The 26,928-nt window shown below is 33.2% G+C and overlaps 8 protein-coding genes across 8 annotated transcripts; 5 read left to right on the top strand and 3 right to left on the bottom strand.

The window, feature by feature from the left end:
- Positions 1–36: 36 nt before the first annotated feature.
- Positions 37–1,452, top strand: LOC107368621 (uncharacterized). The gene is made up of 4 exons (XM_015936489.3): positions 37–72; positions 152–217; positions 383–468; positions 557–1,452. Exons 1-4 carry the CDS (start codon positions 70–72, stop codon positions 825–827), a joined length of 426 nt encoding a protein of 141 aa, XP_015791975.1. The 5' UTR covers positions 37–69; the 3' UTR covers positions 828–1,452.
- Positions 1,453–1,744: 292 nt separating this feature from the next.
- On the bottom strand, positions 1,745–6,451 carry LOC107370748 (uncharacterized). The gene has a single exon (XM_089268571.1). It carries the CDS (start codon positions 5,647–5,649, stop codon positions 1,870–1,872), a length of 3,780 nt encoding a protein of 1,259 aa, XP_089124697.1. The 5' UTR covers positions 5,650–6,451; the 3' UTR covers positions 1,745–1,869.
- A 1,064-nt stretch (positions 6,452–7,515) lies between these two features.
- Positions 7,516–9,010, bottom strand: LOC107368446 (cyclin-dependent kinase 20). The gene is made up of 2 exons (XM_089268617.1): positions 8,580–9,010; positions 7,516–8,514 (listed from the first exon to the last, which is right to left on the bottom strand). The coding sequence occupies exons 1-2, from the start codon at positions 8,883–8,885 to the stop codon at positions 7,651–7,653; spliced, it is 1,170 nt and encodes a 389-aa protein (XP_089124743.1). The 5' UTR covers positions 8,886–9,010; the 3' UTR covers positions 7,516–7,650.
- An 807-nt stretch (positions 9,011–9,817) lies between these two features.
- Positions 9,818–14,362, top strand: LOC107368598 (BTB/POZ domain-containing protein 7). Its single transcript, XM_025162154.2, has 5 exons — positions 9,818–10,078; positions 10,342–11,829; positions 11,919–12,311; positions 12,395–13,404; positions 13,479–14,362. Exons 2-5 carry the CDS (start codon positions 10,344–10,346, stop codon positions 13,656–13,658), a joined length of 3,069 nt encoding a protein of 1,022 aa, XP_025017922.1. The 5' UTR covers positions 9,818–10,078; positions 10,342–10,343; the 3' UTR covers positions 13,659–14,362.
- Positions 14,363–15,713: 1,351 nt separating this feature from the next.
- On the top strand, positions 15,714–17,952 carry LOC107368602 (succinyl-CoA:acetate/propanoyl-CoA:succinate CoA transferase). The gene is made up of 4 exons (XM_015936459.3): positions 15,714–15,914; positions 16,245–17,042; positions 17,117–17,254; positions 17,319–17,952. The coding sequence occupies exons 1-4, from the start codon at positions 15,752–15,754 to the stop codon at positions 17,633–17,635; spliced, it is 1,416 nt and encodes a 471-aa protein (XP_015791945.2). The 5' UTR covers positions 15,714–15,751; the 3' UTR covers positions 17,636–17,952.
- A 256-nt stretch (positions 17,953–18,208) lies between these two features.
- Positions 18,209–20,553, bottom strand: LOC107368604 (CB1 cannabinoid receptor-interacting protein 1). The gene is made up of 3 exons (XM_015936460.3): positions 20,159–20,553; positions 19,899–19,996; positions 18,209–19,309 (listed from the first exon to the last, which is right to left on the bottom strand). Exons 1-3 carry the CDS (start codon positions 20,231–20,233, stop codon positions 18,997–18,999), a joined length of 486 nt encoding a protein of 161 aa, XP_015791946.1. The 5' UTR covers positions 20,234–20,553; the 3' UTR covers positions 18,209–18,996.
- A 1,121-nt stretch (positions 20,554–21,674) lies between these two features.
- Positions 21,675–23,471, top strand: LOC107368592 (lachesin). Its single transcript, XM_015936446.3, has one exon. It carries the CDS (start codon positions 21,897–21,899, stop codon positions 23,007–23,009), a length of 1,113 nt encoding a protein of 370 aa, XP_015791932.1. The 5' UTR covers positions 21,675–21,896; the 3' UTR covers positions 23,010–23,471.
- A 395-nt stretch (positions 23,472–23,866) lies between these two features.
- On the top strand, positions 23,867–26,536 carry Rnf11 (Ring finger protein 11). The gene is made up of 2 exons (XM_015936447.3): positions 23,867–24,746; positions 25,137–26,536. Exons 1-2 carry the CDS (start codon positions 24,394–24,396, stop codon positions 25,306–25,308), a joined length of 525 nt encoding a protein of 174 aa, XP_015791933.1. The 5' UTR covers positions 23,867–24,393; the 3' UTR covers positions 25,309–26,536.
- Positions 26,537–26,928: the final 392 nt, after the last annotated feature.

The raw sequence follows: 26,928 nt of genomic DNA, 5'->3' as shown, positions 1-26,928 counted from the left end.
CAAACATCTGATCAGCTGTTGATCACATTTTTTTATTTTCAAATGAGTTAAGTTTCACAACAAGAAAAAATGGTAAGTTAATGACTATTTTAATAATTATTTCTAGGACTTATGAATTAATTTATATTTTATCCACTTTATTTATTTACAGAATCGAATCGACCGAATGATAGGTTTCTTCGTATGCATAGGCATGGGACTCATATGTTTCATCCTTGTAAGTTACTGTCTTTTTTACTAACAATCTGTATCTTGAATTGACCACTACTCGGCTTATAATGAGAGGCGTTCAATTAACTAACACTTCACTATTTATATGGATATGGATTTATTTTTAAAAGTTCAAATTTTTTAACCAAAACAAACATTTGTTTTCATACAGGCTGGTTTCTATCTACCCTTTATAGTTTTCAAAGCACGTAAATTTTGCTTACTTTTTACACTAGGAAGTATTTTATGGGCACTCAGGTAAATTTTTGATTCTCTAATCATCCCAATTCATTGATTTCACAACTATTTATAATCTAATTTCTATTTTCTGATTATTTTTCTACAGTCTTGCGTTTGTCAATGGACCAGCTGAACATTTTAAAACCATATTTTCAGCCGAAAAAATAATATTCACTATAACTTATATTGTATCCTTACTAACAACTGTATACGTTGCGGCCTTCATGAAGAGTACTATTCTCACTGTAATTTTCTCAATCATTCAAATACTCTCATTAGTGTGGTACATCTCGGGAAGTTTTCCTGGAGGAGCCTCAGGAATATTTTTTTTTACAAAAGGATTCTCAAGAATAGCCTCCCAAACTTTACCTGTTTAGTGATAAAACACAAAATCCCGTTTAATTATAAGTCTACGAAATTTTATTGCCAAGTTCCTATCAATCTTCAAACGAACTTTATCCGACTTCTAAGTGTCTCCTTTCCGCTTGGTATCCATGGTAGGCTGGTTTGTTAAAAATTGTTGCCAATATATGGGTTTTGTGTTAATAGATTTTTTAACCGAAATGACTGCTGAATTAAAATATCAGATGACCGATTCTGGTGATGCTTTCTCATTGTTCAGAAAAGATGGTGGTGGTAAAATCAATGTCAAAGAGTTTGGTGCTGTAATGAAAAGCTTTAGAATGGTCGATTAACAAATAACAATTCTTGAACATACGGACATCCCAAAATTTTTAAAGTTATGAACAATCATTGAAAACTGTATGAAATCATTCAACTTAAAGTCAGTGGGTAATAAGAAGATTGATAGCTAAAAGAAGGAAGTTTATTTATTGAGATGTGAATGGTGCTGGGCGAAAAGTTGCTCTAAATCCACTGAAAACATTTAAAAAACTAAAATATTTTTCTTTGTATATTATCATTCAACCTACTCAAATTTGATCAATTTTTTATTATTACTATTTATTTTCATTGGTTATTAAATCAACTACTATCCTTTAACATCGCCCACCTTTCGTTTTTGTTGAATATGGATCAATTCACAAATAGATATTATTCAGACCAAAATAAACATATGTCGAAGTAATTAATTTAGTTGTGTTACATTGTATTAACTAACAGATATGAAAAAAGGTCAAATGTGATTTTTTCAGGCTTCTTCAAATAGACTTGGAGGTCAATTCAAATGACATATTCTTACAAAAACCTACCAATACAACAAATCTGATGACTTCGATCCGAATAGTTTAGTTTATTTACTGAAATAAATAACCCGATTTGAGCTGGAAAATAGTTCATATTAAATCTCATATTTAATTATTAAGGGTGAATGATTATGTAATAATAATCTACATTTATATGCTAAACATGACGTGGAACACAAAAAAAGAATACGACAAAAAATGAATAAAACTAAATTTAAAAAACAGTGAATGCCACTGAAGATGTAGGATGTTGTTTTGGATCTTGAATCTGCGAGTAAGGTTTACTAGAGTCTTGTTTTTCTTGATTCCCCAAAGAATTAACAGTAACGCTTTTAGTATCGTAATAGTTCGCAGTACCTGTACTATTAGAATCAAGAGTTGAGTAAATAGGCTCCACTAGTGAAGTTAGTGAGGTTGAAAGACAACTTTTTCTAGCAGCATAATAAATGGCATTTTTATCAGAATTCAATTCTTCATAAGTATTAAAACTCGATCCACCGTTACGATTACGAGAATTGCGCTTTAGTGTTTTAATTTCCTCGTAAGTAGATACTCCTGCACTTCTAAGTGTTCCTAATGTAATGGCATTCGGGTCTGAAATTGAAGACGTTTTACGAACAGGTGGTGGCGGTGCAGGTTTACCGAGTCTCGAAAGAGTTCCGGTCGATGAATATAAACTCTCAGCTAAATGACTACCTGGGTAGGATTTAGTTGATTTCAAGGCAGAAAGTTGGACAGGCTCACGTTTAATATATGATAATACTGTTGACTTTGAAGATTCATATGTTGGACTATTACGATCAGGATTAGTTGGGGTTATAGAACCTTCTGAACAGGCACGGTTACTTTCCGATAAAATATCTCCAGAATTTTCTTGGATATGTTGAGATTGTTCGACTGAAGAAGATGAAACACTGCTACCAATATCTGATCGGCTCATTGTATTATTATTAGGTCCTTTTGGTGGATTGTATCCATTATTATTTAAGTAACTGTTTGGTGCTGAGTACATTGCTGTTTGAGAATATATCTTTTGCTGATGATTAGCATGAGATCCTGAGTAAGGTCCTGGTAAGTAAGCATTAGGTTGGTTAGATGTTGATTGATAGACACTTTGGTTTCTTGTTGTATATACATTTTCGGTTTGCATATTTTCACTCGCATAATTCTGGTGAAATGGATTACTAGGATGATGTTGATGATTATAATGAGACAGATAATGTTGATGGCTACGGTAGATTCTGTCCATGCAATTACTACTGGAGTTTTCACTTGCTGAAGCATGCATAACGCTTGGTGGATGTGATTCAGGATTGATTTGCGAGTTACTTTCTCTGATATTCGATTCCAGTGAGCATTCAGATTGTGACTTTTTTCTTCTTATAGCTTCGGTTGCAGCCGCTTTAGCGACTTCACTGTGTTGACTAGAATTCATCTTCATTTTAGACAAAGAATAATCATCAACATCACCATGTCCATAATTTTGTGGCACATTTTTGGAATCCGATTCGCCAGCTTTGTTCCGTCCAAAGAAGAATGAGCTATAAATTGCATGACTATTGTTGTTTGTGTTGCTTTGATTATTTCCATGATTAGCTCGGCTTCTACTCGAATCTACTTGACTTCCATTGTTGATGCTATTGCTATTACTGTTTCGACCACCATAAGCACTAAGACGTTTAACTAAGGATTGGGCAAAAGACTCCGAGTGACTTGATGTAGATCCACGAGGACTTGACTTATTAGACGATGTGGATTGAGATGTAATTCCAGAATCAGAGTCCCATTCTTGATCTGAGTGAGGTAATGACATACTTCGCCTTTTCGCAAGTTTAGGACTCAATCTTTGATTTTGAAATACAGACAATTTGGCATTCAATGTTTGCAAAAATTCTCTTCTCGAACAATTAATTTTAGTATTTGATGGATGAATATGCTGATTCTCAGAATCAGAATAAGCTTCTGGAGGCGGTGGAGGTAAAACATCATCATCATTTCTTTGTTTGTATAGATTTTGATGATTTAAAAGGGTTGATGTAGACGATGACTGTTGAGATGATGCAGGATGATGCGGTGCATTGTAGATCTGTGAATAAGATTTACTTGCATCTTGTTTTTCTTGATTCCCCAAAGAATTAACAGTAACGATTTTAGAATCGTAATAGTTCGCAGTACCAGTATTATTAGAATCAAGAGTTGAGTAAATAGGCTCCACTAGGGAAGTTAGTGAGGTTGAAAGACAACTTTTTCTAGCAGCATAATAAATGGCATTTTTATCAGAATTCAATTCTTCATAAGTATTAAAACTCGATCCACCGCTACGATTACGAGAATGGCGCTTTAGTGTTTTAATTTCTTCGTAAGTAGATACTCCTGCACTTCTAAGTGTTCCTAATGTAATGGCATTCGGGTCTGAAATTGAAGACGTTTTACGAACAGGTGGTGGTGGTGCAGGTTTACCGAGTCTCGAAAGAGTTCCGGTTGATGAATATAAACTCTCAGCTAAATGACTACCTGGGTAGGATTTAGTTGATTTCAAGGCAGAAAGTTGGACAGGCTCGCGTTTTATATATGATAATACTGTTGACTTTGAAGATTCATATGTTGGACTATTACGATCGGGATTAGTTGGGGTTATAGAACCTTCTGAACCAGCACGGTTATTTTCATCGACACAAGATGGAATATCTCCAGAATTTTTTTGGATATGTTGAGAATCTCCCGGAACTGAAGAAGATTGAGATCTGCCATTCATATCCACTTGGTCGCGAATAATTTGATTTTTATTAGCTGCTGTTTGTAATGAATCAATTTTATTGCCAGTGCTACAATTACCGGAAGATAATGGGTGACCGATTGGAATTTGGCGATTTTTTGATAAGGTACTCATAGCAGGTTGTGAAATTGACTTTTGTTGATAATTATTTGGCAAAGATTCTGAGAAGCATGCACTATTTGGGTTGGATGTTGATTGATAGACACTTTGGTTTCTTGTTGTATATACATTTTCGGTTTGCATATTTTCACTCGCATAATTTTGATGAAATGGATTACTAGGATGATGTTGATGATTATAATGAGACAGATAATGTTGATGGCTACGGTAGATTCTGTCCATACAATTGCTACTGGTATTTTCACTTGCTGAAGCATGCATAGAGCTTGATTGATGTGATTCGGGATTGATTTGTGAGCTACTTTCTCTAATATTTGATTCCAGGGAGCATTCAGATTGCGACTTTTTTCTTCTTATAGCTTCGGTTGCAGCTGCTTTAGCGACTTCACTGTGTTGACTAGAATTCATTTTCATTTTAGACAGAGAATGATCATTCACATTATCTGAATCAGAGTATCCAAAATTTTGAGGAACATTTTTGACATCGGCTTCGCTATATAAGAAAGAAGCGTAGGTTGAGTGACTATTGTTACTTGTGTTTTGATTTTGATTTTTGTGACAGACACTATTGTTCCGATTTTTAGTCCCGTCTGACTGATAAATATTGTTACAATTATTACTGTTACGACTTCCATATGTACCAAGACGTTCGGTGAAAGATTGGGAAAATGATTCAGAGTGACTTGATGTAGATCCACGAGGACTTGACTTATTAGACGATGTGGATTGAGATGTAATACCAGAATCAGAGTCCCATTCTTGATCTGAGTGAGGTAATGACATGCTACGTCTTTTTACAAGTTTAGGACTCAATCTTTGATTTTGAAATACAGATAACTTAGCATTCAAAGTTTGCAAAAATTCTCTTCTCGAACAATTTATTTTAGTGTTTGATGGATGAATATGCTGATTCTCAGAATCAGAATAAGCTTCTGGAGGCGGTGGAGGTAAAACATCATCATCATTTCTTTGTTTGTAAAGATTTTGATGACTTAAAAGGGTTGATGTAGACGATGACTGTTGAGATGATGCAGGATGATGCGGTGCATTATAGATCTGTGAATAAGATTTACTTGCATCTTGTATATTTTGATTCATTGGTGTGCTGAATTCAACAACTTTTAAATCACAACTGGAAACGGCAGAGGAAGAGAAAATAAAAAGAACACTTAGCTTTTTTATCACGTTTCTAACAGGTTAGCAATGTATCAGCATAGGAGAATAGATAAGAAGATGCTATAGAATCGAGTTCTTTTAGATAATTAATATCACAATAGCAAGTCCAAGCATTTATTAATGATGTCAGAATGGATAAAAAGATGCAAGTAAAAAATTCTAGATGACATACAGATTGTCAATTACACTGTTAGTGGTGGTTTTAAAGATGATTTGATAGTAGATTTGGTTTCTAAATTTGTCATTCACTTTTCATTGAGATCAATTCGAGATTCGACTTTCATAACAGAGGTGATGAAGAGTTAAGAAGAAATATACACAAGTAGAGATTTAGAAAAGAAAACAAAATGGAGATTAGTCAAGTTTTGTTGATGTAATGATGGTTGTCAAAAATTGTAACCACATAGTAACACAATGAACTTATAACAAACAAAAATATCTTATTCAAAATTTCTGGTCAGAAGCTTTAGATGGTGTTTAGAACAAAATTCAGGACAGATTTTTATACAAGATGGAGGATGAAAAGAGAGAGAGAGAGAAGAAAGTAAGAGAGCAAACTCGTTAGGAAAAGAGAAACTCAAAGAAAGAAGAAAAGACCGAGTTATAGGGAGACATTTAAATCGAGTGAATCGGTTAAAAGCCAAAATTTTAGTGGTAAACAGAGATATTTTTACCCATGAAAGTTTATTTATCTTTCACCTTACATGTACTGGATATTGATATCCGAGACGGAAATTACTTTTACCGGTTTTTTAATACTTTAAAATTTTCATTTAATAGATAAATATCGACTCCAAGACTCAATCTCATGCGTAACTTTTTAGGTTTGAGTAATCAATAAATAGTTTATTTAGGTAAACCATTCAAATTCATTGTTGACAATGTTTAATCCAGAGGTTATGCTGTTCGTTGGAGCAAACTATATAACCTTTCTTCAATCTTATAATCTAGATCTACCTACAGTTTCCAGATAATTGTATCGGAATTAGTGTTGAATAAGATCAGATGTTAGAGAAGTAGATAACAGCAAATACATTATCAAAATATTGGGTTCATCGTCTGTTCGCATCACTTACACTTGTTAGATGTTAGTTTATCTCATCTGAATATATTATTCATTCTGTCATCAGTGATGGTAATAATCGAAATGTTGGTACACCTGTTGTCAAACTAAATTCTGTGTCACGGCTGACCGTCAGCCTAAACCAAGGATTTCATAATGCCGTGGTGGTAACAGAAGTTAATGGATTTTGTAGCGTGTTTTGTGGGTAAGGCTTTACTTTTACGGACAAAGGCGTTAACATCAGAGCAGATGATGAGAACTTTAAACTTTGCTCCAATCAAATTAATCCTTTCAATGTTGTTTTAGATGGTCACGAAATTGGATGAACATAATGAATAAAAAGATGGAAAACAGTAGCAAAAAATAACATGGTGATATAAGTGATTCTAAAGAAGACAGTAAATATGCTTTCTCGAACATTGAAAGCTTGTACAGCCTCGCAAAGATTGTTTTTTCATGATGAGGAATGAAGATTTTTCAACAGTTTAATGCCTTTTAATTTTAATCTGAAAAATTAGTTCAGCCGAAGATGAATAGGAATCAGGAATGGAGCTAGCAAAATATTTCAAGTTGATTCCAAAAAGGTTAATATTTCTCGAAGTCAAAAACCATGAATCTTACTTATACCATTGTTTGCGCTTTTTTGATTTTTTAATTGGTTAGATAAAGTGTGTTTTTTAAGAAATCTCTCCATATGTTCTAATGTTAACGCCTTTGTCCGTAAAAGTAAAGCCTTACCGTTTTGTGTAACATCATTTGCGAAACTTATGTTTTGCTAGACAAAAGTATGTTTGTATCCAGTCATCACACTCTCAATTGATTATTTATTATCAAACAATTGAATCGTTTTAAGTTGATACTTAAATCTTTTGATCATCTGGATTGGGTGGACCTACAAGTTGCCGAATTGATTTTGGATTCACTAGAAACCTTTCATCAAATGATCCTCGCTCATTGATCATCATCACTGCAGTTGATACATATGAATGCTCTTTCATTTGATCAGCAGAAGGTCTTGATTCATATTTGATCAATTGACGGACAAAATCAACAGCTAGTGGATCTTGGCATGATTGATATAATTTCTCATGCCAACTCAGTGAAGTATCGTTCTCGTCAAATACAATGATTACTTTGTTGTAATCGGGCATTTTAACTGCCCATTCAGTTGATGGCTGACCCAAGGATTTAACTACAACACAGAGTTGTTCAATATCGGATTCACCTTTAAATAACGGCCATTTTTGGTTCATTTCAGCAACAACACAACCAACAGACCATAAGTCAATAGACCAGTCATAATCATTTGATCCGTACAGCAACTCGGGCGGTCGATACCAACGAGTACAAACTTGATGAGACAATAAACCATTTGATTGTGGCGATACATCTATTGAGGATCTCAGTTTAGGATCATATTTATTTTGAGTCGTCGTCTGATTTTGGTTCAATGTTTGTCCCGGTAAAAGTCTGGCTTGACCAAAATCAGCCAATTTAAGGATTCCTTGCCAATCGATGAGAAGATTACTTGGTTTTAAATCACGATGAATTATTGAATTAGAGTGACAATAAGCTAGACCATCGAGAATCATATAAGTATAGATTGATCTTTGGATGTTGGTTAAATTGTATTCATAAATGAAAGTAGTCAAGTTAACTGGATATAAAGGAAATACCATATTAACAGACGAACCTTGTACAAAAACATCCAATAATGGAGTGACCTATTCTTAAAAATTTACGGTATATGTTAGTATTGTCAGCTATTTAAAATTGCAATGCAACTTACATTCATATGTTTGTTCAACAATTGTAATGATTTGATTTCCCGAATAACTGAAATCGAAAAAGATTTTTTCCTTATAAAAATTCTTTTGATAGCAAATAGTTTCTCATCGCGATCCTCGGTTGACCTCAAATCGGTCCCATAGTTAGGTGATCGAATTGCTTTGAGGACAATTCCATGTGCTCCAGCACTCACATTGCCAATAATTTTGTATTTATCCATTGACAATTTGTTTACACTGAAAAAAATAAATCCGGATAACGAAATGATAAACAAAATTTTGGTAGTCAATGGATACTTCGTTTTCATTTTATTTGTTGATCAGTTGAAACAAATGAATAAACATCTTCTTTGATAATAACCTAAATAACTCTAAACTGTTACAATATTTGTGGCTTTTTTATTCTTGAATTAAGAGTTTATTGATCTTAAGGGTGAATGTAAAGTTTCTTACTAATTTTAGAATGTCTCAACTTGTGGATTTAAATTATTTGGGTAAAATGGAGTTTAGATCAATACAATGTAATAGAGTAAATATCAAGTGAGAAAAATAAAAAGTTAATTTACATTGAATTCAATGGTGAAGCAAGTTAATTACCTGAGTTTGAGGCCTGTCAACAAGCTATTTAGCTGGTATTTTCAATTTTTTTCAAACACAAATCTTGATATTAACATCGACATTTACTTTACAGTACTTTGGTGGATTCATTGATAGTCAAAAACTTATCATAAATTGCTTTAGCCTCTTAAATATGCAAAGCTATCCACCTGACTATTCATCTCAATACCAAGCTTATGGAAGTGATTCTTCAATCATTAATTTCCAATCCAGTGTCTCAATTGATAATATTATAATCTTATTTTTGGCCAATTTAGTTTACACTTTTGCATAATTTCACTTTGCATGCTATTTTTAGGTATTTGTTGTATTTCTTATTGGCGATGATCGGAAACCATTTTCGTTCTGTAACATGCAATTTGACTTTAGACTATGTTAAACATTCCTAATTAGTTTATGTTATTTTCAAATAGGATTTCAGAATTGACAATTCCTCTGTGATTCTCAACAGTTTTTCAAATGCAAACTTAACATGTAAACAATTTACAACCCAAAAGATACAATTACAGAATCACCTTTATTGTCTGTAATATTGAAATGGTCCCGTCCTATACTTCCCTAGTTCCCCCCGAAGTTCCCCCTTCTGTTACATGTATTGATACAAAATGATGCATCTCAAAGCATAATTTGACTGTTGTGGGTCATCCTTCTCTGTAAAAACGTACACAATAAAATTTGAACGATGATGTTTATGTTTCAAAAGATGCAATTATTCAAATAATACTAACTCAAGATGTTGTTAAACTGACAAAAGTAACAAGTTTAATTGGTGAAGCTTTGGTTAAATAATAATCGCAAATGAAAAATATGAAGTTTCTGGTCATATGAGACAATATCATGTAATCGTTTACCTTCAGATCAAGGATTAACTGATTAATTTGAGGTAAGTACTACTAACTGCTTTTGGATAAAATGCAATCCTCTGGACTCAGATAATTTCTGATAGATGTTTCTCATGCCATTTATCCATACACATTTATTCCATACACATTTATTCCATACACATTTATTCCATACACACATATATACATTTATTCCTATAATCACTGTAGTCCTGTTTCTTTGCTGTATTATTGAGACGTATTACATATACCTGGTAATATTTTCTAATAGTTATATCCTATTATTTCATCTTTGCTTTAACAGGTATGGGTAATTCCGGCTCCAACCTAATTCCAAATTCTTCTAATACAAATCAACCCACTTACCGTTACACACGAATTCATGGGGATTCACCATCTTCTTCACCTTTGGCTCACCAAGCCAACCCTGTTTCAAATGTCAACAACTCTGGTAGCAGTTGTTTCAATACTCTCCACAGGGAAAATAGAGATATTTGTAATACATTAGATAGAGGAAATCATCATAGACATCATTCTCATCATCATCATAAACATTCTGAACATCACTCAAGTCATTTACCTCAATCTGCTTCGGTTCCGTCTAATGCCTTGGTTATTTCTAATTCAGCATCTTGTGCGTCTTCATCTTCATCTTCATCTATCATGGGCTCTGCAATTTCCTGCTCCGATTCTAGACTTTCCAATGATTGTGGAAGTATTGTGGTGAAGAAAAGGAGAAATCTGACCACATTTGCTACATTGCGAAAAAAATTAGGATGCAAGGCTAGGAGAACATCTAAAAGCTTCGATCACGCTCAAGTGATTAAAGCTTTCATCTCAACATGGAGTAATAGAGATATTGCTCAACTTGTTCATGGATATGAAATCACTAATCTTCTCAAAGATTTGCACATTCAAGCTGAACTTGCACGTCCTTCAGCCTCGACAGTTGCTCAAGATTTGACTGATCTGTTTGATTGTAATTATGTTGCTGATGCTTATTTATTATTCAAAGGTCATACATTTCCTGTACATAAAGCCATCGTTTGCGTTCGCTGTCCACTTTTTAGAGAATTAATGGGTAAAATAAACGACTTTGGTACTCAAATTCCAGTTAATTTGGATGTCCCAGGACTTCGACCTGACTTTTTTATGGATCTGTTGAGATATCTTTACTCCGGTGAATTTTACACTTCATATTCATCTACGAACTCTCTGCCAATTTCGACTTATGATTCCATTCTGGTCAAATTAAGTGATCAAGCTCCCAATAGCTTAGAACATGATCTGAAACATCTTCTTGAAACAGGTCTTTATTCTGATGCTATATTAGTGTTTTCTTCTCCTAATATTCAATCAACTTCAATTGCCAACGAAGTTGGTTCCTCGAATACTCTAGGTTCGTCCTTTACTTCCTCTAGTTCAACTGGTAATAATAATAATCACCTTTATGGATATGCTAACTTTGGAACAGTGAAAAAGTGTAAAAATTGCTCTGAACAAACAGAATTTTCATGTCACTGTGCTATACTTGCTTCTAGATCAACTTTTTTCCGAAATGTGATATCCCGACATCAAAAGCGCTTCACAGATGCACTTACCGAAGCTGGTGCTACTTCAATCAATCTAGCCAACCAAAAAATTCGAATCGTTATCGATGAATCAATTATCCCTCGACGATTCGCTCGCATTCTTCTGAATTGTATTTATCGGGATTCAACTGACTTAATCAATCTTTTACCTGGCTGTGTTTGTCAATGTACTCAATCCAATGATCTCGGACAATCATCTCGTAAGTCTATCTTTAACACTGATTCATAAATCTATCACTTTATATTTATAAGAATTTATTAATTGCGAACTTTCTTTTTCACATTGTAGGACTCCACTCATCTAATCTGACATCGAAATCATCTGCATCTTATATCAAAGAGTTAATGGAGCTTTATGAAATTGGTCGATTTTTAGAACTAGACTCTTTAATTCAAGCATGCGAAGATTTGCTTGTTGATTCATTATCAGTTTATAATTTAATTTCGATTCTGAAATGGAGTGGACAGCCTCATGGATCTGATTGGGTTAAACGCCAAGCCCTTTGCTTTATTCGTGAAGAATTTTCTTTAATAATTTCTTCTCCAGTCCTTTGTCAATTGGAGATTGAACATTTAAAAGAAATCATTTCATCTGATTATTTACAAGCTAGTGAACTAGAAGTGCTACAAGCTGTGATCAAATGGGGCGAGGATAAGTTAATTAAAAGAATGGAAGAACGAGGTAGGTTTCAATATAAAATTGTTTACAATTTAAAAAAAATATTAATATTAATTTTTTTCTTTTATCTCACACTTTAATTTCAGAGCCAAATGTGATAAGTCAAACTGGACACAGTTTGCGCCATGGTCTTCGGAAGAAAGAGCTTAATGATGAAGAACTTCGAGATATAATCGCTGAATTGATGCCTTACGTTCGTATTGGTCATATATTGCCCTTGGATAGCGAAACTTTGACTAACGCAATCAAAAGAGGACTTATAAGTACACTGCCACCTTATATGTTAGAAGAGGATAGTATCGCTCCTCATCCTCGTGGTGTTCCGTGTTGGATTCACGAGAGAAGCCAAGGGTCTTTCATACGACCCCGATACTTCACTCCTTATGTTGAAGAAGCTCGAAACTACCTTGAATCACGACTTGCTCGGATAAACGATCCCAATGGAATCAATATGCGTGCCCCTTTGCCAAAAACGTCCAATTCTTCATCATCTACTCCTGTCCCTGATGCTCTGTATATGACTGCTTCTGGAGAAACTGAAGCTGCATCGATTTCTATCACAAATAACTTGGATCAATTCGCAACCTATTCTAATCCATCTAATTATCAAGAAATTTATTCACGTCTCAATCAATTACCTGTGATTGAAGAAAGAATTCTCCTGTTGATGAAACAACGTGTTGAAGAGCTTGATCGTTACCTATCAAGCTCTCGTAATTTGAGTATTATACCAAATAAAAGTTCAATAATTAATTATATCCAATTGAGAGTTGTCCGTGAATTTGGTCTTCCTGATGCTGCTGTTGAGGTGCTTGATTCTTCCATTGCTTCTTATGTATCTTACTCCACTTCTGATGCTTCAGCTTCCTCTACAACTTCAGGAAATATGGCCTCAACAGCTTATAACGAACTAAAAAAGACAAGTCTTCCTCCACTCCAACCGAATCAAAATTTTATCTATGAAGGTACTTCATGTGTTTTAGGGTCTGATAAGGATGTCTATGGTTATTCCCAAGATGTTACGTATGAAACCTCGTCAGATTATTACACACCTTTAAGTGAATCATATTTAAGCAATTACAGTTTAAATTCAGAGGTAAATAAATTTCGTACAATTTTTTTCCACCATTTCTATATGTCTCCTAATATATCTTGTTCTTTGTATTTTAGCATCTTGTTTCATCAGTTAATCAGTTAAGTGATATTACTCCAGATATAGCGATGACAACGAATGCTTTTGCTGATCTCCATCTGATGCGAAAATCAACTGAATCTTTATCTCATCAGCCTAATATTCCTCCAAGGCGAACAAGGTCAAATCGAGATTGGAGATCGGAATCAAAATCATAAAGATTCTTTATTAAAGAAAGAAGATTGAAAAATGCGTGGATTGATATCTGAATTATAAGAACTCTCGGCCATGATAAATAGATCAACATCAATTTTCTTAGACTTGATGAATATCATTTGCCCGGACAAACCTTTCATTTGAGCTTTTATTGGACATCTTATTTGAAAGAGTTATTCCAGAAATAATCAGAGATTATGGCGTTCCAAGACTCAGCTTATCTCAGCTTCCACTTGCTTTCAATAAGAGTTGTTTCAAGGACTTCGAGCTGTCTTTTTGAATCAAAACATGGTAATCCTCTGGACATTTATTTTTACGGCTAATATTTTTTAGGCCTTAATATAGATGACTTAGTCTACTCTTGGACACCGAGGTGATAATTTCATGCTCAGATGCTGTCAACAAATATGGTATTTGATGAAGTCACAAATTAGTGTTACTTTTGTGATCGAATCGAGCGTAAATTACTCAAGTATCAGGTTGATTTTGTCTATGCTGCTACTCCCTCAAGCTACGTCATCAGTACTGAAAAGAAAGGCGCAAGAGGCTACTTTGTAATTTTTTTCGTGGTTGAGCACTGATCTCTCCACGTCTCGAGCCAAACCTAACATGACACTGTATCTAACTTTGCTATTTGCTTGGATACTAGATTTTAAAACTTTGTATCTGTATTAAATGATTAAAAGACGATCAAAGATGAACTATATTTCCTGAGATGCCAAGTGATTGATTGAAATTTTTCAAAAACTTTGTATCTTTTAGGATTATTTGAAAAATGGTCGAGCATAAATTAAACACCTTTCCATGACGAAATGAGATTTCCCAAGTTATATTTTATTATAAGATAAAATACACTTACGATAAATACGATGAAACCAGTTTTTGATAACAGAAATAAATATGAATGCAGAGAATCATATTAATTAAAATCATAGTTACTTTCTGGTTTCTAATCAAATACAATGTAACTATAATTTAATCTACTACAGAATCTAAAATTTTTCATAGTCCTCTCTTAACAAATTATTAACTCAAGCCTGATAATAAATTTGAATATCATAAAGATTGAATGAAAGAAAGAATGAAAAACTGAAAAAAATTCAGCGCATAATATAGACTCTACAAAATATAAATTAAATGTATCCAATTTTTGTATCAAAATTGTATTTGAGCCGAAAGCGTTTAAGGAAAAAATTTAAACGGCATGATAAGAAACTTACAGCAACGAAAAATAGGAAAACAAATCTCAGGATTCAGATTTCTGAGAAATCCGTGAAAATAGAGGCTGTGGGTTTTTTGTTTATTCAGGTTGATAGTTTATTGTTGGGTTAGGACTATTTAAACTGTCTTTCGAGTAAAGAAATCGGTGAAAAATTGATGCCTAAACTGTTCAGAAGGAGGTCGGAGTTTTAACTGCAAACTGATTTGAACTCAAAAACCGTCGATTAGAGCATTTTTCAACGATTTTCAACGATTTTCAACGATTAGAGCAATTTTTTTAGATCCATTAAATTTTGGTTTAAATGGCTTAAAAGAAAGTCCAAGAGGAATGAAGCAATAATTGAAATCCAACCAAAATGATGAAAAACTCTGTTCCAAAATAATGGATCATCAGGGTCAGAAAATTTTGCTTAGATAGCAAAATGACAAAAAGTCAAGAAAATCCAGTCAAAAAGATAATAAGTATTGCACTGAGATTATCCTACGAAGAAAATTGCTAATACTCAAGTAAAGTTCAGCTACAAACAAAATCACGGCAGTGATTCAGTGGGCGGGCGATCATCAAATTCAAGTAAAATCAGAATCACTTTCAGAACTTATTCTTGTGGCCTATTCAAGCTCATCCACTTTTATTCAAAGTATTCAAGTGATTTAATAACTGAAAGCTCTTCAAGTCGAATTGCTACTTTATCAGCTGTCTTGATGCAGATTGATGATATTTTATCAAGGATAATTAAGTTACAATGTTAAAATAGCTTCTGAGAGAGAGCTGATCTTCTCACTTGTTGCTAGTGTTTTGTTTTGTGTCTCTATAGTCAATAGTTTTTCCTGTTGCTCATTTTCCCTCATGTGTTAGTTTTTATTTGTTGACATTATGATTTTAGGTAGGAACACCAGCTTGTTCAGTCAGTGCCATGGTAAAGGGCTACTCAGCCTCAGACAGTTGAGTTCCTCCAGAGGAGAACCAAGTCAACCAATTCCTGGTCGCAAGCCTAAATATGTTGATGCCAAAGAAGCCTTGTCTGTGCTCAAATCAGGTATTTATCAATAATCCATATCAGATCAAGAAATATTGAGCAATGTAATCATGAGCATTTTTCAGTGTCCCACTTGAGATACTATTTAAATAACCAGTCAACTACAGGCCATCGGTAATAGGTTATTTAAAGTTAATTTTTGATGTTTTCATACAATGGTCTTAAAGACGTTTATGTTGAAACTTATGACTGGACTTCAGATTATTTCCGAGATGTGTTTCAAGATTTTTATCCCTCAATGTTATGATCTGATAAAACTCACTAATAGGTATGGTATAGGTAATTAATTTATACATTAATGATGAATAATTTAATCAACAATTTGATTAGGTGATTTGGTCGCTATGCAGGCTGTTGCTGGTGCCCCGAAAGCTTTAGCCAAAGCTATGCTAGAAGTTGGAGTTGCTAAAAATCTTTCTGACATCAAGGTTTATCATCTGATGTCCTTAACCATTCCAGATTATTTGAAGCCAGAGTATTCCCATATATTCAGGGCTAGGGCTCCTTTTCTCAGCGGATTAGACAGAGATGCTGTCAATGCTGGTCGTGCGGACTATATACCAATGTTTCTTTCGGAAACCCATTTGTTATGGAAACGAGGTATCTTAAAGCCAAATATCACCATGCTTCAAGTAACTCCTCCTGATGAACACGGTTTTCACTCAATGGGACCATCGGTTACCAGTACTCGAGACGCAATCAAAGTATCTGACATAGTTATTGGTGAGGTAAATCCTCGTTTGCCACGAACTTTTGGTGATTCTGTGATTCATGAGTCTCAATTTGATTATTTGGTTAAAAATGAAAGTGAAGTAGATGCTCTCAACCCAAAGCCATTGACCGACGTCGAGAAAAAAATTGGTAAATATATTGCTGAAAACTTGATTGAAGATGGAGCTACTCTTCAAATGGGCATCGGTGGTATTCCGGACGCTGTTCTTGCCCTATGTAATAACCACAAAGATTTAGGAATTCACACTGAGATGTTTTCCGATGGAGTTATTCAACTTATAAATAATGGTAACATTACAAATCGGCTGAAAAACGTTGATAAAGGTTTTTTAGTTACCACATTCCTCCTCGGTTCAACTCGATTTTATGATTATTTCAACAATAATCCTTATCTAGGTGAGTTTATCGTTTTTTCCCAATATCTTATTTGAAAATATATGTTGATTTTAATAATTTTTTGTTTATTTTAGTGATGAAAGAAGCTTCTTACACCAATGATCAACATGTAATTGCATCCAATCCTAAAGTAACTGCGATAAACTCGTGTATCGAGATTGATATTACTGGACAAGCTGCTTCTGATACACTTGGAGCTAAAATTTATTCAGGTTGGTGAATGATTTATATTTATTGTTTAGAAGATATTAATTCTTTATATTTTCAATGCTACAGGATTTGGAGGGCAAGTTGATTTCTTACGAGGAGCTGCTTTATCATACGATGGCAAAGGTAAACCAATTTTGGGCCTTTCCTCTACCACAAATAAAGGTGAATCAAAGATCGTCCCATTCCTTAAAAATGGAGCTGGAGTTACCTCAACAAGAGCTCATGTCCACTATGTAGTGACTGAATATGGAATCGCTAGTCTTTTTGGAAAAAACATCCGTCAACGTGCCTACGAATTAATTAAAATTGCTCATCCTGATCACCGAGAAAGTTTGGAAAAAGCAGCATTCGAGCGCCTTAAATGCATGCCTTCTAAAGATTAATCTTTCAGATCAATCCAATTTATCCGATTAATCGATTCTGGTGTATTTTTGTACAAGTATAATCATCAAATCTATATGTCAGAATTATGGTGCCAACTTTAGCAGTACATTTCTGAAATATAGATATTATATGCAAGTGTCATGCTAACCAAAGGAGAATTATTTTAGCTGGTAAAATCTTTAAGCCCAAGTGCAATGTATTAAAACAAGTTACTTAAAGATATTTTCAATATCAGGTAAATTTCATCGTCCAATGTTGCATTCAATTATAAAATGTTTCTTATGTGCAAATAAACTATTGTATTTTAAAGTCTGAAGATTATTTAAATATATCCTAAATAGCGGCTTTACTGATTTCCATCGCTTCTCAATGTATTTATGATTAAATTGAAATTGTATTTTGCATAAGAATTAGAATCCGAACCGAGTTGAGAATTTTACTTTGCTGGTCAGATAATTGTCGCCAGTGAATATCTTGATAAAGAGTCAGTTTAGCTTGTTTGGTTGCTGAATAATGTTATCAAAGTTGAAACAACAGAAGCTCTTGAGTTTGATGAAATAAAAATGAACACATAAGCATTGTAACGATGTTTTAATGGTTAATTAAGGTTAAATCACGATGTAAATTGATATATAAATAAAAAGTGTCAATCTAAATGTGCGATTGACTAACAAAACAAAATTGTATTATCAAAATAAATCACATTAACAAAATAAACAAAAATAAATTGAAAAAGAGTGGAATGTAATGTTTTACAAAAAAAGACATTACAATTTACCCAATATGTGTTGATACTTAACTTGTGACTTAAGATAATTAGTTTAAACAGTTTAACTTAATCATGGGAAACGCTCATCATTTCAATAAGTAACCTTCAATAATTAACGAAAAATGGAAAACAACAAATTACCTTCTAACAATTAATCTAATAACACAACACGCACTCTTCTCCATCTTTGTAGCTACATTGAGATTATCATGCATTTGAATATGTTTATCAACTACTATTAACATGTGAATCAGTTAAATGAGGTAGTAGTTTCATTTTGGTCTTTGTAATTTAAATAAGATTCAACAGCTCAATTAGTTGAGTAATATGAATGACAGGAAAAATTGTCCAGTTTTGCTCATATTGGCGATGATGGTCGATGGTGATGAATATGAAAACCAGAAGACAAAAACAGTGATAAGTTTAAGGGAATCGACGACTAGAATGTTTAGATTCAGTTGATTATGAATTTAACGGATTTGTTGATGTTTAACTTAATGATTATCCAATAGAAGATCCGAAGAAAAAAGCCGATCATTTGATTGACGATTGATTGTATTGAGCGTCTGTGGCTTGAGATGATAATCGTGATCATCTAAATATCTCTTTGACGATATCAACATAGGTTTGACCTGGCTTAACCATACAATTATATTCAACATGGTTTAATGGACTTCCCCAGACCAGATGATCAGTCTCTTCGGGACGATAAAATTTAACTTGCAGTGGCAGTACCAGGGTAAGACCATCTTGGAATTGGAATAGTAACTGAACATTGGTTCGATCCTTTTTCTTGCTTGGATTAATCTTGGTTGAACTCCAGGAAAAGGTATATTTTGATCCGTCAGTTTCTTGTTGAGATAAATCAGTGACAGAAACACCAATACCACAAACGCTAACGCTCCTGTTTCATTGTTAGTCAGGGCAAAAACAATAGGAAATAAAGGTTAATTTAAAACATTAGCAACATTTACAATTTAGCACTTGGAACGTTATTAGCTACCAAATTAATGGTTTACTCAGGACAGGCAAGATGTAATTACGTGACATTTAATCTGCGTGATAACCTTAATTAAATATCTAAGGATGATTTAGCCTTGCTATGTTAATCAAATGTACATTTACTCTTGTTGTTTGCTGCACATAACATTACATCTCATTATAATGAATCAAATACTCAGGTTATGTGAATATTTCAATATTTTATTTTCAACTGACTATAAAAATCGATATTAAATGTATATTTCCGTCTCTCTTGCATTTATTTATAACATTTTTACCTTCCCAAAGGTTCATATATTTCAACTGATTGTTGAACCAATAACTCATACATCATATGAAAGTAAATCTGGTTAACTACTCCCAATGTTCAATACCCACATTATTCCCTGTTAAAGACTGTTTCTGTTCACTATGATAAATAACCAATCTAACAATGTAAATATTCAAATATGAATGTAAAGATTTAGTTAATTTGAATTGGATTTACTTACTGTAATGGCAGTGAAGGTTTGATTGTTATTGTAAAATGATAACTTGCCTCAACCAGCAATTTAATTGTATGTTCACAATCAAAACGTTTCCCATCTCGCTGTACAATGTAAAAAAGGTAAACAAAGCAACATGAAGCAAGATTTTAAAATACAATCAATGGTCAACTTGATGTAACAAATGCAATATTTGAAAATTTAAAAGCAGTTAACTGTTTAAGGAAACTGGTTAACTGGTTAATTTAAAATTGAAAATTACTTACCTTAAAGTAGATATCATTGTCATTGGCGCTTCTAATTGTGAGCGTTATTTTGAAATTGTTGCGACTTTCGCCCATTTCTCATAATTAATAGAAACACTTTTATATCAAATTTAACTGGCTTCAATTAACGATGATGATTGTTTAAATTGTCAGACAACCAAGTGATGCAATTAGAGTAAGTGTTGTTGGTTCATTTTGATATGATTTTGATGTAACCTGGAGGAGATGAAAATAATAACATGGACTTTAAGTCAATGGATAAGGCAATAGACTGTGATCTGCAATGTGAAGCAAATTGTTTATTAAAAGAGGAACATCTAAATTAACAGTTTCATATTGGGTGATAAGATAGGCGACATGAAAATATTGGAATGACAATTTTATAAGGAATGAAAAAGAAAAGTGAATAAAATGAATCTGAGCAGTTAAATTAAGCTTCGAATGAACTGAGCATTTCAAAGTCACGAAAGAATTGACCAAAATCTCTCTTTTGAACAAGTATCTTTCACTTTCTGGTTTCCCTTTTCTGGTTTCCTAGTTTGCTATATTGCAATGATATCTGGTTAATAGTGAAAACAAATAACATTCAAAATTAGATCCACGGTCATTTCAATTAAAATGCTTTCAAGAGGCAATAAATCAAAGACAAATCACAATCATTTAGGGTTGCCTTGTTTTTGGTTTGGTTTATTGATTAAAATCAATCAAAATCGTTCAATTATTTACCACGATTCGCATTTTAAGTACATATTCATTGTTGTACGTTTAATGATGATTGGTCTCAAAAAGTAAAGATTGATTACAACGTTTCTGCAATTTTCCTAGATTTTATGAAATCCTCATGTTGCTAGATTGACGACTCAATACTTCATGAAGATGGCCTCGTAACAATTCCAACCATTACTGAGGCATCTGTAGGGTTCTGATTCTTATTCACCAAAACTCCTCTAACATCTCGGATAGAACCATCTTACTTTATGAAGATTTAACTACAATGTAAATGAATTAACACAATTTTGATTTAAACGCAAAGCCATTCGAAGTGATTATTTATTTACTTTTTATTTTGAGCGCTCGCCCTAAATTGGATAAATTAAATTTCTCAATAGTCCAAATTAAATTGATATTCAAAAGCTGAAAGCATTCATTTGGTGAAAAGATAAAGATATTGAACTTCAACCTTTTATCAGCTTTAACGGTATAAGGTCTCTTTGCCAGTAACTTTAGTGCTCTTTCCTAGCGTCAAAATATATTGAATTTGACTAGCATTAAACTATACTAGTAGTTAGGGTTAAGTTAAAGTCAGAGATTTTTTTGAGAGTCGTTCTCAATGAGTACCAATAAAGTCGAACTTTATTTTGTGTATTTCTTGTTTGCTTTACTGGATTTAGGACATTGATACCCAAGACGGTAAATACTTTAACCGGTTTTCATTGATGTAACTGTTACTGTAGTTACAGTGTAACATTTTCATTTAATAGATATGTATCCATTCCAAGATTCAATCCCATTAGCTTACAAACAAACCAACACCCAGCAGCTGTCAATAGATTTATATTGTAAATTTGATTTTATTGCCAAACGAAAATTACTTTCCAAAGTTTAATTGCCAATTTTGATCATTTATGTTAAAGTGCTTTAAATTTAATCCAATGTTTAAAATACCTTTAAATTCTGAGTGTGTTATTTAAGTTTAATTTTCTTCTTGTTCCAAGATCTATGTTGTAGTTATTTCATTATGAAGATTTGCTTCGTTTGGTTACTAATTGTCACTTTTCATCTCTGGTTATCTACAATTTTGTGCCAACAAGAGCCAACAATATCATTTATTAGTAAAGAAAAAATTGTCGATTTAGGTGAAACAGTTGAACTTATTTGTGACACAGTTTTTACTAGCGGATATGCTGTTCAATGGATTAAATTGGATAACCCACCTTCAATCCTTTCATCTGGATCTACCATACAATTTCCAGATAATCGTATTGGAATTAGTGTTGAAAAAGATCGCTTCAAATTGAAGATCAGAGATGTTAGAGAAGTAGATAATGGCGAATATATGTGTCAAATAACAAGTTCATCGTCGGTTCCCATCGCGAAAGCATCAGTTAACCTGACTGTTCGTATTCCTCCAGTCATCAGCGATGATAGCACTCGACATGTAATTACATCTGTTGGTACTCCTGTTGTAAAACTAAAGTGTTCCGCTGATGGTCATCCTAAACCTAGAATCTCATGGCGTCGTGATGGTAATAAAGAGTTAACAGGTTATGGAGCCCATTTTATCGGATCTGAATTGACTTTAACCAACATCACGATCAATCATCAAGGAACTTATTACTGCATTGCTGACAATGGTGTTGCTCGAGGTGATCGTAGAGCCATATCAATTGAAGTTGAATTTCCTCCGCTCATTACTGTACCAAAAGAAAGAGTCAGTCAAGCTCTGAAGCATAATCAATTGCTTGTTTGTAAAGTTCGAGCCTTCCCATTGGCATCAATTTCTTGGTACAAAGAAGGCGACAATTACCAAGAAGCACTTTCAAACAACAGAAATTATAACATATCAATTTTTCAAACAAACAATGAATTTGAATTCACAACTATTTTGCGAGTTCAAAACATTGAAAAGAGGAATTATGATCGTTATTATTGTCAAGCTTCTAATAAACTTGGAACGAGCAAAGGAATCATTGAATTGGAGGAAACACAGAACGTTATCTGTCCACCTGATTGTTCATCTCAATACCAAGCTTATGGAAGTGACTCTTCAATCCTTAAATTTCAACCAAGTGCCTTAATTTATAATATTATCATCTTAATTTTTGCCAATTTATTTTGTACTTTTGCATAATTTCACTTTGCATGTTATTTTTTGCATTTATCATTGACGAATGATCTGAAACAATTTCCGTCCAATCATGAAGCATTCAATTTGACATTCCTCATTAGTTTATGTTATTGTCAAATAGGATTTCAGATTTAACAGTTCCTCTGTAATTCTGAACAACTTTTTAAACCCAAACTTATTATTCTATTATTGAAGAATGATCTGAAACAATTTCCGTCCAATCATGTAACATTCAATTTGATTCAACAGTATTTCAAATCATTCCTCATCCAAATCATGTCAACTCACACAATTCACATAGCCTTTTGCTAGCCATTCCATTTCACTGCTCAATAAAAACACTAAATTACTGAGCAATAACAATAATTCTCACTTTTGATTGTCAATTTACAGCTATCAAATTTGATCACAACGAAATAAAGTTAAATGTCAAATGGTAATAAAAAATTGAATTTCCTCTTGAAATATTACATTTACACCTTTTTCCGATTAATAGTGTTTAAGACTGAATGTCTGAAAATTTCGGATAAATAGGCGCTTTCGGATACTTCAAACCATTCGCTAAATGGGGAAAATCGTTTAGCAATTTTCCATTCCTGAAGTCACAGCTGGACCTTGAAAAAAACTGTTGGTTTGAGGTTTAATTTCCATCCCTCATTTTTTGGATATTAGTGGATATTTTTGTTAAAATAATTATGACGAGTATAGATAATACGAATCAGGTTGGAAATAATTAACGAGATTAACTGGTTGGAAGACTGTTAGACTTTGATTATACTGTAGCAGTTTAAAGGATGTTTTAGCAACAACAAAAAACGCAAGCTTTGCGCAAATGCAGTTTTTGTTTTGTTTTTTTCTTGACAAAGATTTATTTAGACTTGAATTGTTTATTAAAAAATATCTTGTAGTTGTGATTGTTGATGGTAATTGGTATGGTTCCATGGTAAAATCCCTTCATATTGTATTGGTCTTTTATTTCGTGTTTAATTAACAAGCTGTCTTCATCTGATTTGGTTGATTAGTTAATGTTGTTGACCTGAATATATTTTGGTTTTGGGTTCCCTCTCTCTTTCTCTCTTTCGCTTTATCCTGTTTCTTGTTTATAATAACAAATCTGCAGGCTCTTTCTTTGTTTGAAACAAACTCTTTTTTTGCTTCATATTCAGAAGCTTTTTTATTTTCTTAGGTTTATTTTCATTTACCAGTTTTTACGATCTCCCTGTGTCCATCTGCTAAACCAATCTCTATTTATCCGTGCGAGGTTGACTGTACAACAACAGAATTGAATCTCTTATCCAGCCAATCAGTATCTTAATAACCATTTCTGCATAATCACTGGTGTTATTGGTACTAAAAGAGTGCTGATTTTTTTATGTGATATTTCAACATGGGCAATTGCCTTAAATCATCATCATCCATAGATGATCTTGCTTTATTACGGGAAGCTTCTGGGTCTGGACGTTTAGAGTCAAACGCATCTGAACAATTAGGACCACCACCATCATATCAAGAAACAATGCAAGTTCATCACCAATTGACACCAAGTAGCCATCTATCAACCATCCACAATCAACATGCCCATTCACAATCTATGTCTTTACCTGTTTTCTATCCATCACCAGATGTTAGTCGACCTGTATCTAAATTATCCGAAGAAGAGCAGATTAAAATTGCTCAACGGATAGGCTTAATTCAACATTTACCTACAGGACTTTATGATGGAAGTAAAAAGAACCGAGAGTAAGTGTCCTTTTCTATCTTACATCTATTGTTATGTTCCAATTCACATTTTCTCAGGCCTTGAGCTAATCCGCCATTAATCTTTTTGTTCTTTACCTCACCAATATACTCTTTAATTAGATTAGTGATTTTGATTAGAAGCCACTTTATAACAATAATTATGTCTATCTAAATCGAGTATTTGTTTCTTTCTCTACGGGTAACAAAAAGTCGATTTTCCCATTCATTGATTTGACTGTAATACTTGTCAATTATCATCTCACTAATCAATTATAGTACAATCAAGACTAAATTGCCTCATAACCTTGTCCATCAATCGATATTTTTTATCAAATATTTGTATAATAATATGTAGCTTTATTAATTGCTTCTTTTCTCTTTTTTTTATAGGTGTGCAATATGTATGTGCGAGTTTGTGATCAATGATTCGATACGATTTCTTCCTTGTATGCATATTTACCATTCAAAGTGTATAGATGATTGGCTGATGCGATCATTTACTTGCCCATCTTGTATGGAACCAGTCGATGCAGCTTTATTGTCAACTTACCAAACAGAATGAAAGTCAAACAAAAAATATATTCGGAAAGACAATGGATTAGATTGTGTTATGGTCTCTGTCTGGATTCTTTATCTTCCTGATTCAATCAAAATCTCATTTGTTCTGTGACGAGGGTCTAGGCAAAGTAGACTGTATATAACAAGAAATGAAGGTTGACGATGACACTGAAAGAATTGTATTTTATTGGAAATGACATTAGAGTTGAAGAGACATTGTACAAACAAACAACAGAGATTATTCAATCTTAAATTATCTTGGATTGAACACTTATCATCTAACTGAATACATGCATTGGTGGTCATTGATCATAATCAATACTTTTATTACAAGCGTCTTAAAGTCCTACTGTGTCTTAATGATGGAACAGTTGTCAGATTTGATTGATCTGTTCTATCTTCTGAGATTGCCACATACTTACACTTAATACAGCCCAAAAAATGATGACTGGATTGATTCTATTCTATTAACGATGACAGCAATACGAAAAGCACTGTGTCATAATAATCAACCTCACAAACAAAAGCAACTGAAGACCGATTACCTGCAATTGGCAAATATTCAAAATTCATCGTAACATTTCTTTTCTAAAATTGTTTAACTAAAAGTAAATATACTTCTGAAGAAGTCCCGTGTGTAAATATATATATAAATATATGTATCGCAACTGTAAAACAATTGGAACCGAATAGTGAGAAAGTTTTTGAGAAAAAAAAGATGTAAAAATCCAGAAGAAAAGATTTAATCCAGAAAATGTAAGCTTAAAAGCAACCCAACTGATAATATCAAGATTGCCTGATCTAAAAAATGATGTGCCCTAAGCTGAGAGCCGAGAATTCGATTCTTTTTGGTATGAATGATTCTATCTAGGATTTCTTCGCAAACACTTGGAAACCTTTCAGCAATGTGAAATACATCTTTTGGACTACAGACATCAATGGAGTGAATAAAGATTGTAATACATCTCTCAACTGAAATATTTGTTAATCGACTCCCCTTTATCCAACCCTTTCACTTTTTTCATCTCACAGACACAAACATTTTTGTTTTTACCTTACCTTTCTTATCGTTCTTTGTTTTTTTTTCTTATCCTTCATTTTCTTCCTTTCATTTTCTTTTCTCATCCAGCATTCTCATGCCCTTTACCATTTTGCAACAATTTATTACAGCTCGATTGGAAGCTACAATAAGCTATTAAAGAGTATCCCTCATCATTTTTCTTTATCTCAAATATACTTTTGTGTTTTTGTATTTCTGCTAACAGGCTTGGAGTCCAACTCGAGTGATATATTCCCTCAAAACTTAGCTTTGAAATAATTATTTTCTTCCCTTCCCTTTAACATTTCAATTTTCATTCTTTAAATTGGCTGTAAAATATTAACAAACCCAAGTCATTGATATTTGACCAAAGATATTTTACCAAATCTCCCCATCACTGAATAAATTTATCAAGCTTCTGCAAATTACTTTAATTTACTCGGTACTTTTAACTATTCAATGTATAATCAATCTATCCCTGTCATTGAAGCGTCTTTGGCACTCTTTGGCTTCCAACTTGTTACATGAATACGATAAAATGGCTTAATAAATTTCACTCATTTAACGATTTGTCTTAAACTTTCT

Source organism: Tetranychus urticae, chromosome 1, assembly GCF_039701765.1.
Source record: "Tetranychus urticae isolate SD_2017Ah chromosome 1, NJAU_TeUrti_SD_1.0, whole genome shotgun sequence".
Lineage (NCBI taxonomy): Eukaryota > Metazoa > Arthropoda > Arachnida > Trombidiformes > Tetranychidae > Tetranychus > Tetranychus urticae.
This window is presented reverse-complemented; position numbering and strand designations above follow the sequence as displayed.

What these genes read in the sequence shown, in the direction of transcription:
- LOC107368621 (XM_015936489.3), top strand. An exon ending in GACTCATATGTTTCATCCTT is followed by an intron (nt 218 to 382) that starts GTAAGTTACTGT and finishes GTTTTCATACAG; the next exon opens with GCTGGTTTCTATCTACCCTT. An exon ending in AGTATTTTATGGGCACTCAG is followed by an intron (nt 469 to 556) that starts GTAAATTTTTGA and finishes ATTTTTCTACAG; the next exon opens with TCTTGCGTTTGTCAATGGAC.
- LOC107370748 (XM_089268571.1), bottom strand. Translation starts at nt 5,649, where the DNA reads ATGAATCAAAATATACAAGATGCAAGTAAATCTTATTCACAGATCTAT.
- LOC107368446 (XM_089268617.1), bottom strand. Translation starts at nt 8,885, where the DNA reads ATGAAAACGAAGTATCCATTGACTACCAAAATTTTGTTTATCATTTCG. An exon ending in TGTTGAACAAACATATGAAT is followed by an intron (nt 8,515 to 8,579) that starts GTAAGTTGCATT and finishes TTTTAAGAATAG; the next exon opens with GTCACTCCATTATTGGATGT.
- LOC107368598 (XM_025162154.2), top strand. Translation starts at nt 10,344, where the DNA reads ATGGGTAATTCCGGCTCCAACCTAATTCCAAATTCTTCTAATACAAAT. An exon ending in TAAAAGAATGGAAGAACGAG is followed by an intron (nt 12,312 to 12,394) that starts GTAGGTTTCAAT and finishes CTTTAATTTCAG; the next exon opens with AGCCAAATGTGATAAGTCAA. An exon ending in ATTACAGTTTAAATTCAGAG is followed by an intron (nt 13,405 to 13,478) that starts GTAAATAAATTT and finishes TTTGTATTTTAG; the next exon opens with CATCTTGTTTCATCAGTTAA.
- LOC107368602 (XM_015936459.3), top strand. Translation starts at nt 15,752, where the DNA reads ATGATTTTAGGTAGGAACACCAGCTTGTTCAGTCAGTGCCATGGTAAA. An exon ending in CAACAATAATCCTTATCTAG is followed by an intron (nt 17,043 to 17,116) that starts GTGAGTTTATCG and finishes TGTTTATTTTAG; the next exon opens with TGATGAAAGAAGCTTCTTAC. An exon ending in TGGAGCTAAAATTTATTCAG is followed by an intron (nt 17,255 to 17,318) that starts GTTGGTGAATGA and finishes TCAATGCTACAG; the next exon opens with GATTTGGAGGGCAAGTTGAT.
- LOC107368604 (XM_015936460.3), bottom strand. Translation starts at nt 20,233, where the DNA reads ATGGGCGAAAGTCGCAACAATTTCAAAATAACGCTCACAATTAGAAGC. An exon ending in ACAATGATATCTACTTTAAG is followed by an intron (nt 19,997 to 20,158) that starts GTAAGTAATTTT and finishes TACATTGTACAG; the next exon opens with CGAGATGGGAAACGTTTTGA. An exon ending in AAACCTTCACTGCCATTACA is followed by an intron (nt 19,310 to 19,898) that starts GTAAGTAAATCC and finishes ACAATGAAACAG; the next exon opens with GAGCGTTAGCGTTTGTGGTA.
- LOC107368592 (XM_015936446.3), top strand. Translation starts at nt 21,897, where the DNA reads ATGAAGATTTGCTTCGTTTGGTTACTAATTGTCACTTTTCATCTCTGG.
- Rnf11 (XM_015936447.3), top strand. Translation starts at nt 24,394, where the DNA reads ATGGGCAATTGCCTTAAATCATCATCATCCATAGATGATCTTGCTTTA. An exon ending in GGAAGTAAAAAGAACCGAGA is followed by an intron (nt 24,747 to 25,136) that starts GTAAGTGTCCTT and finishes TTTTTTTTATAG; the next exon opens with GTGTGCAATATGTATGTGCG.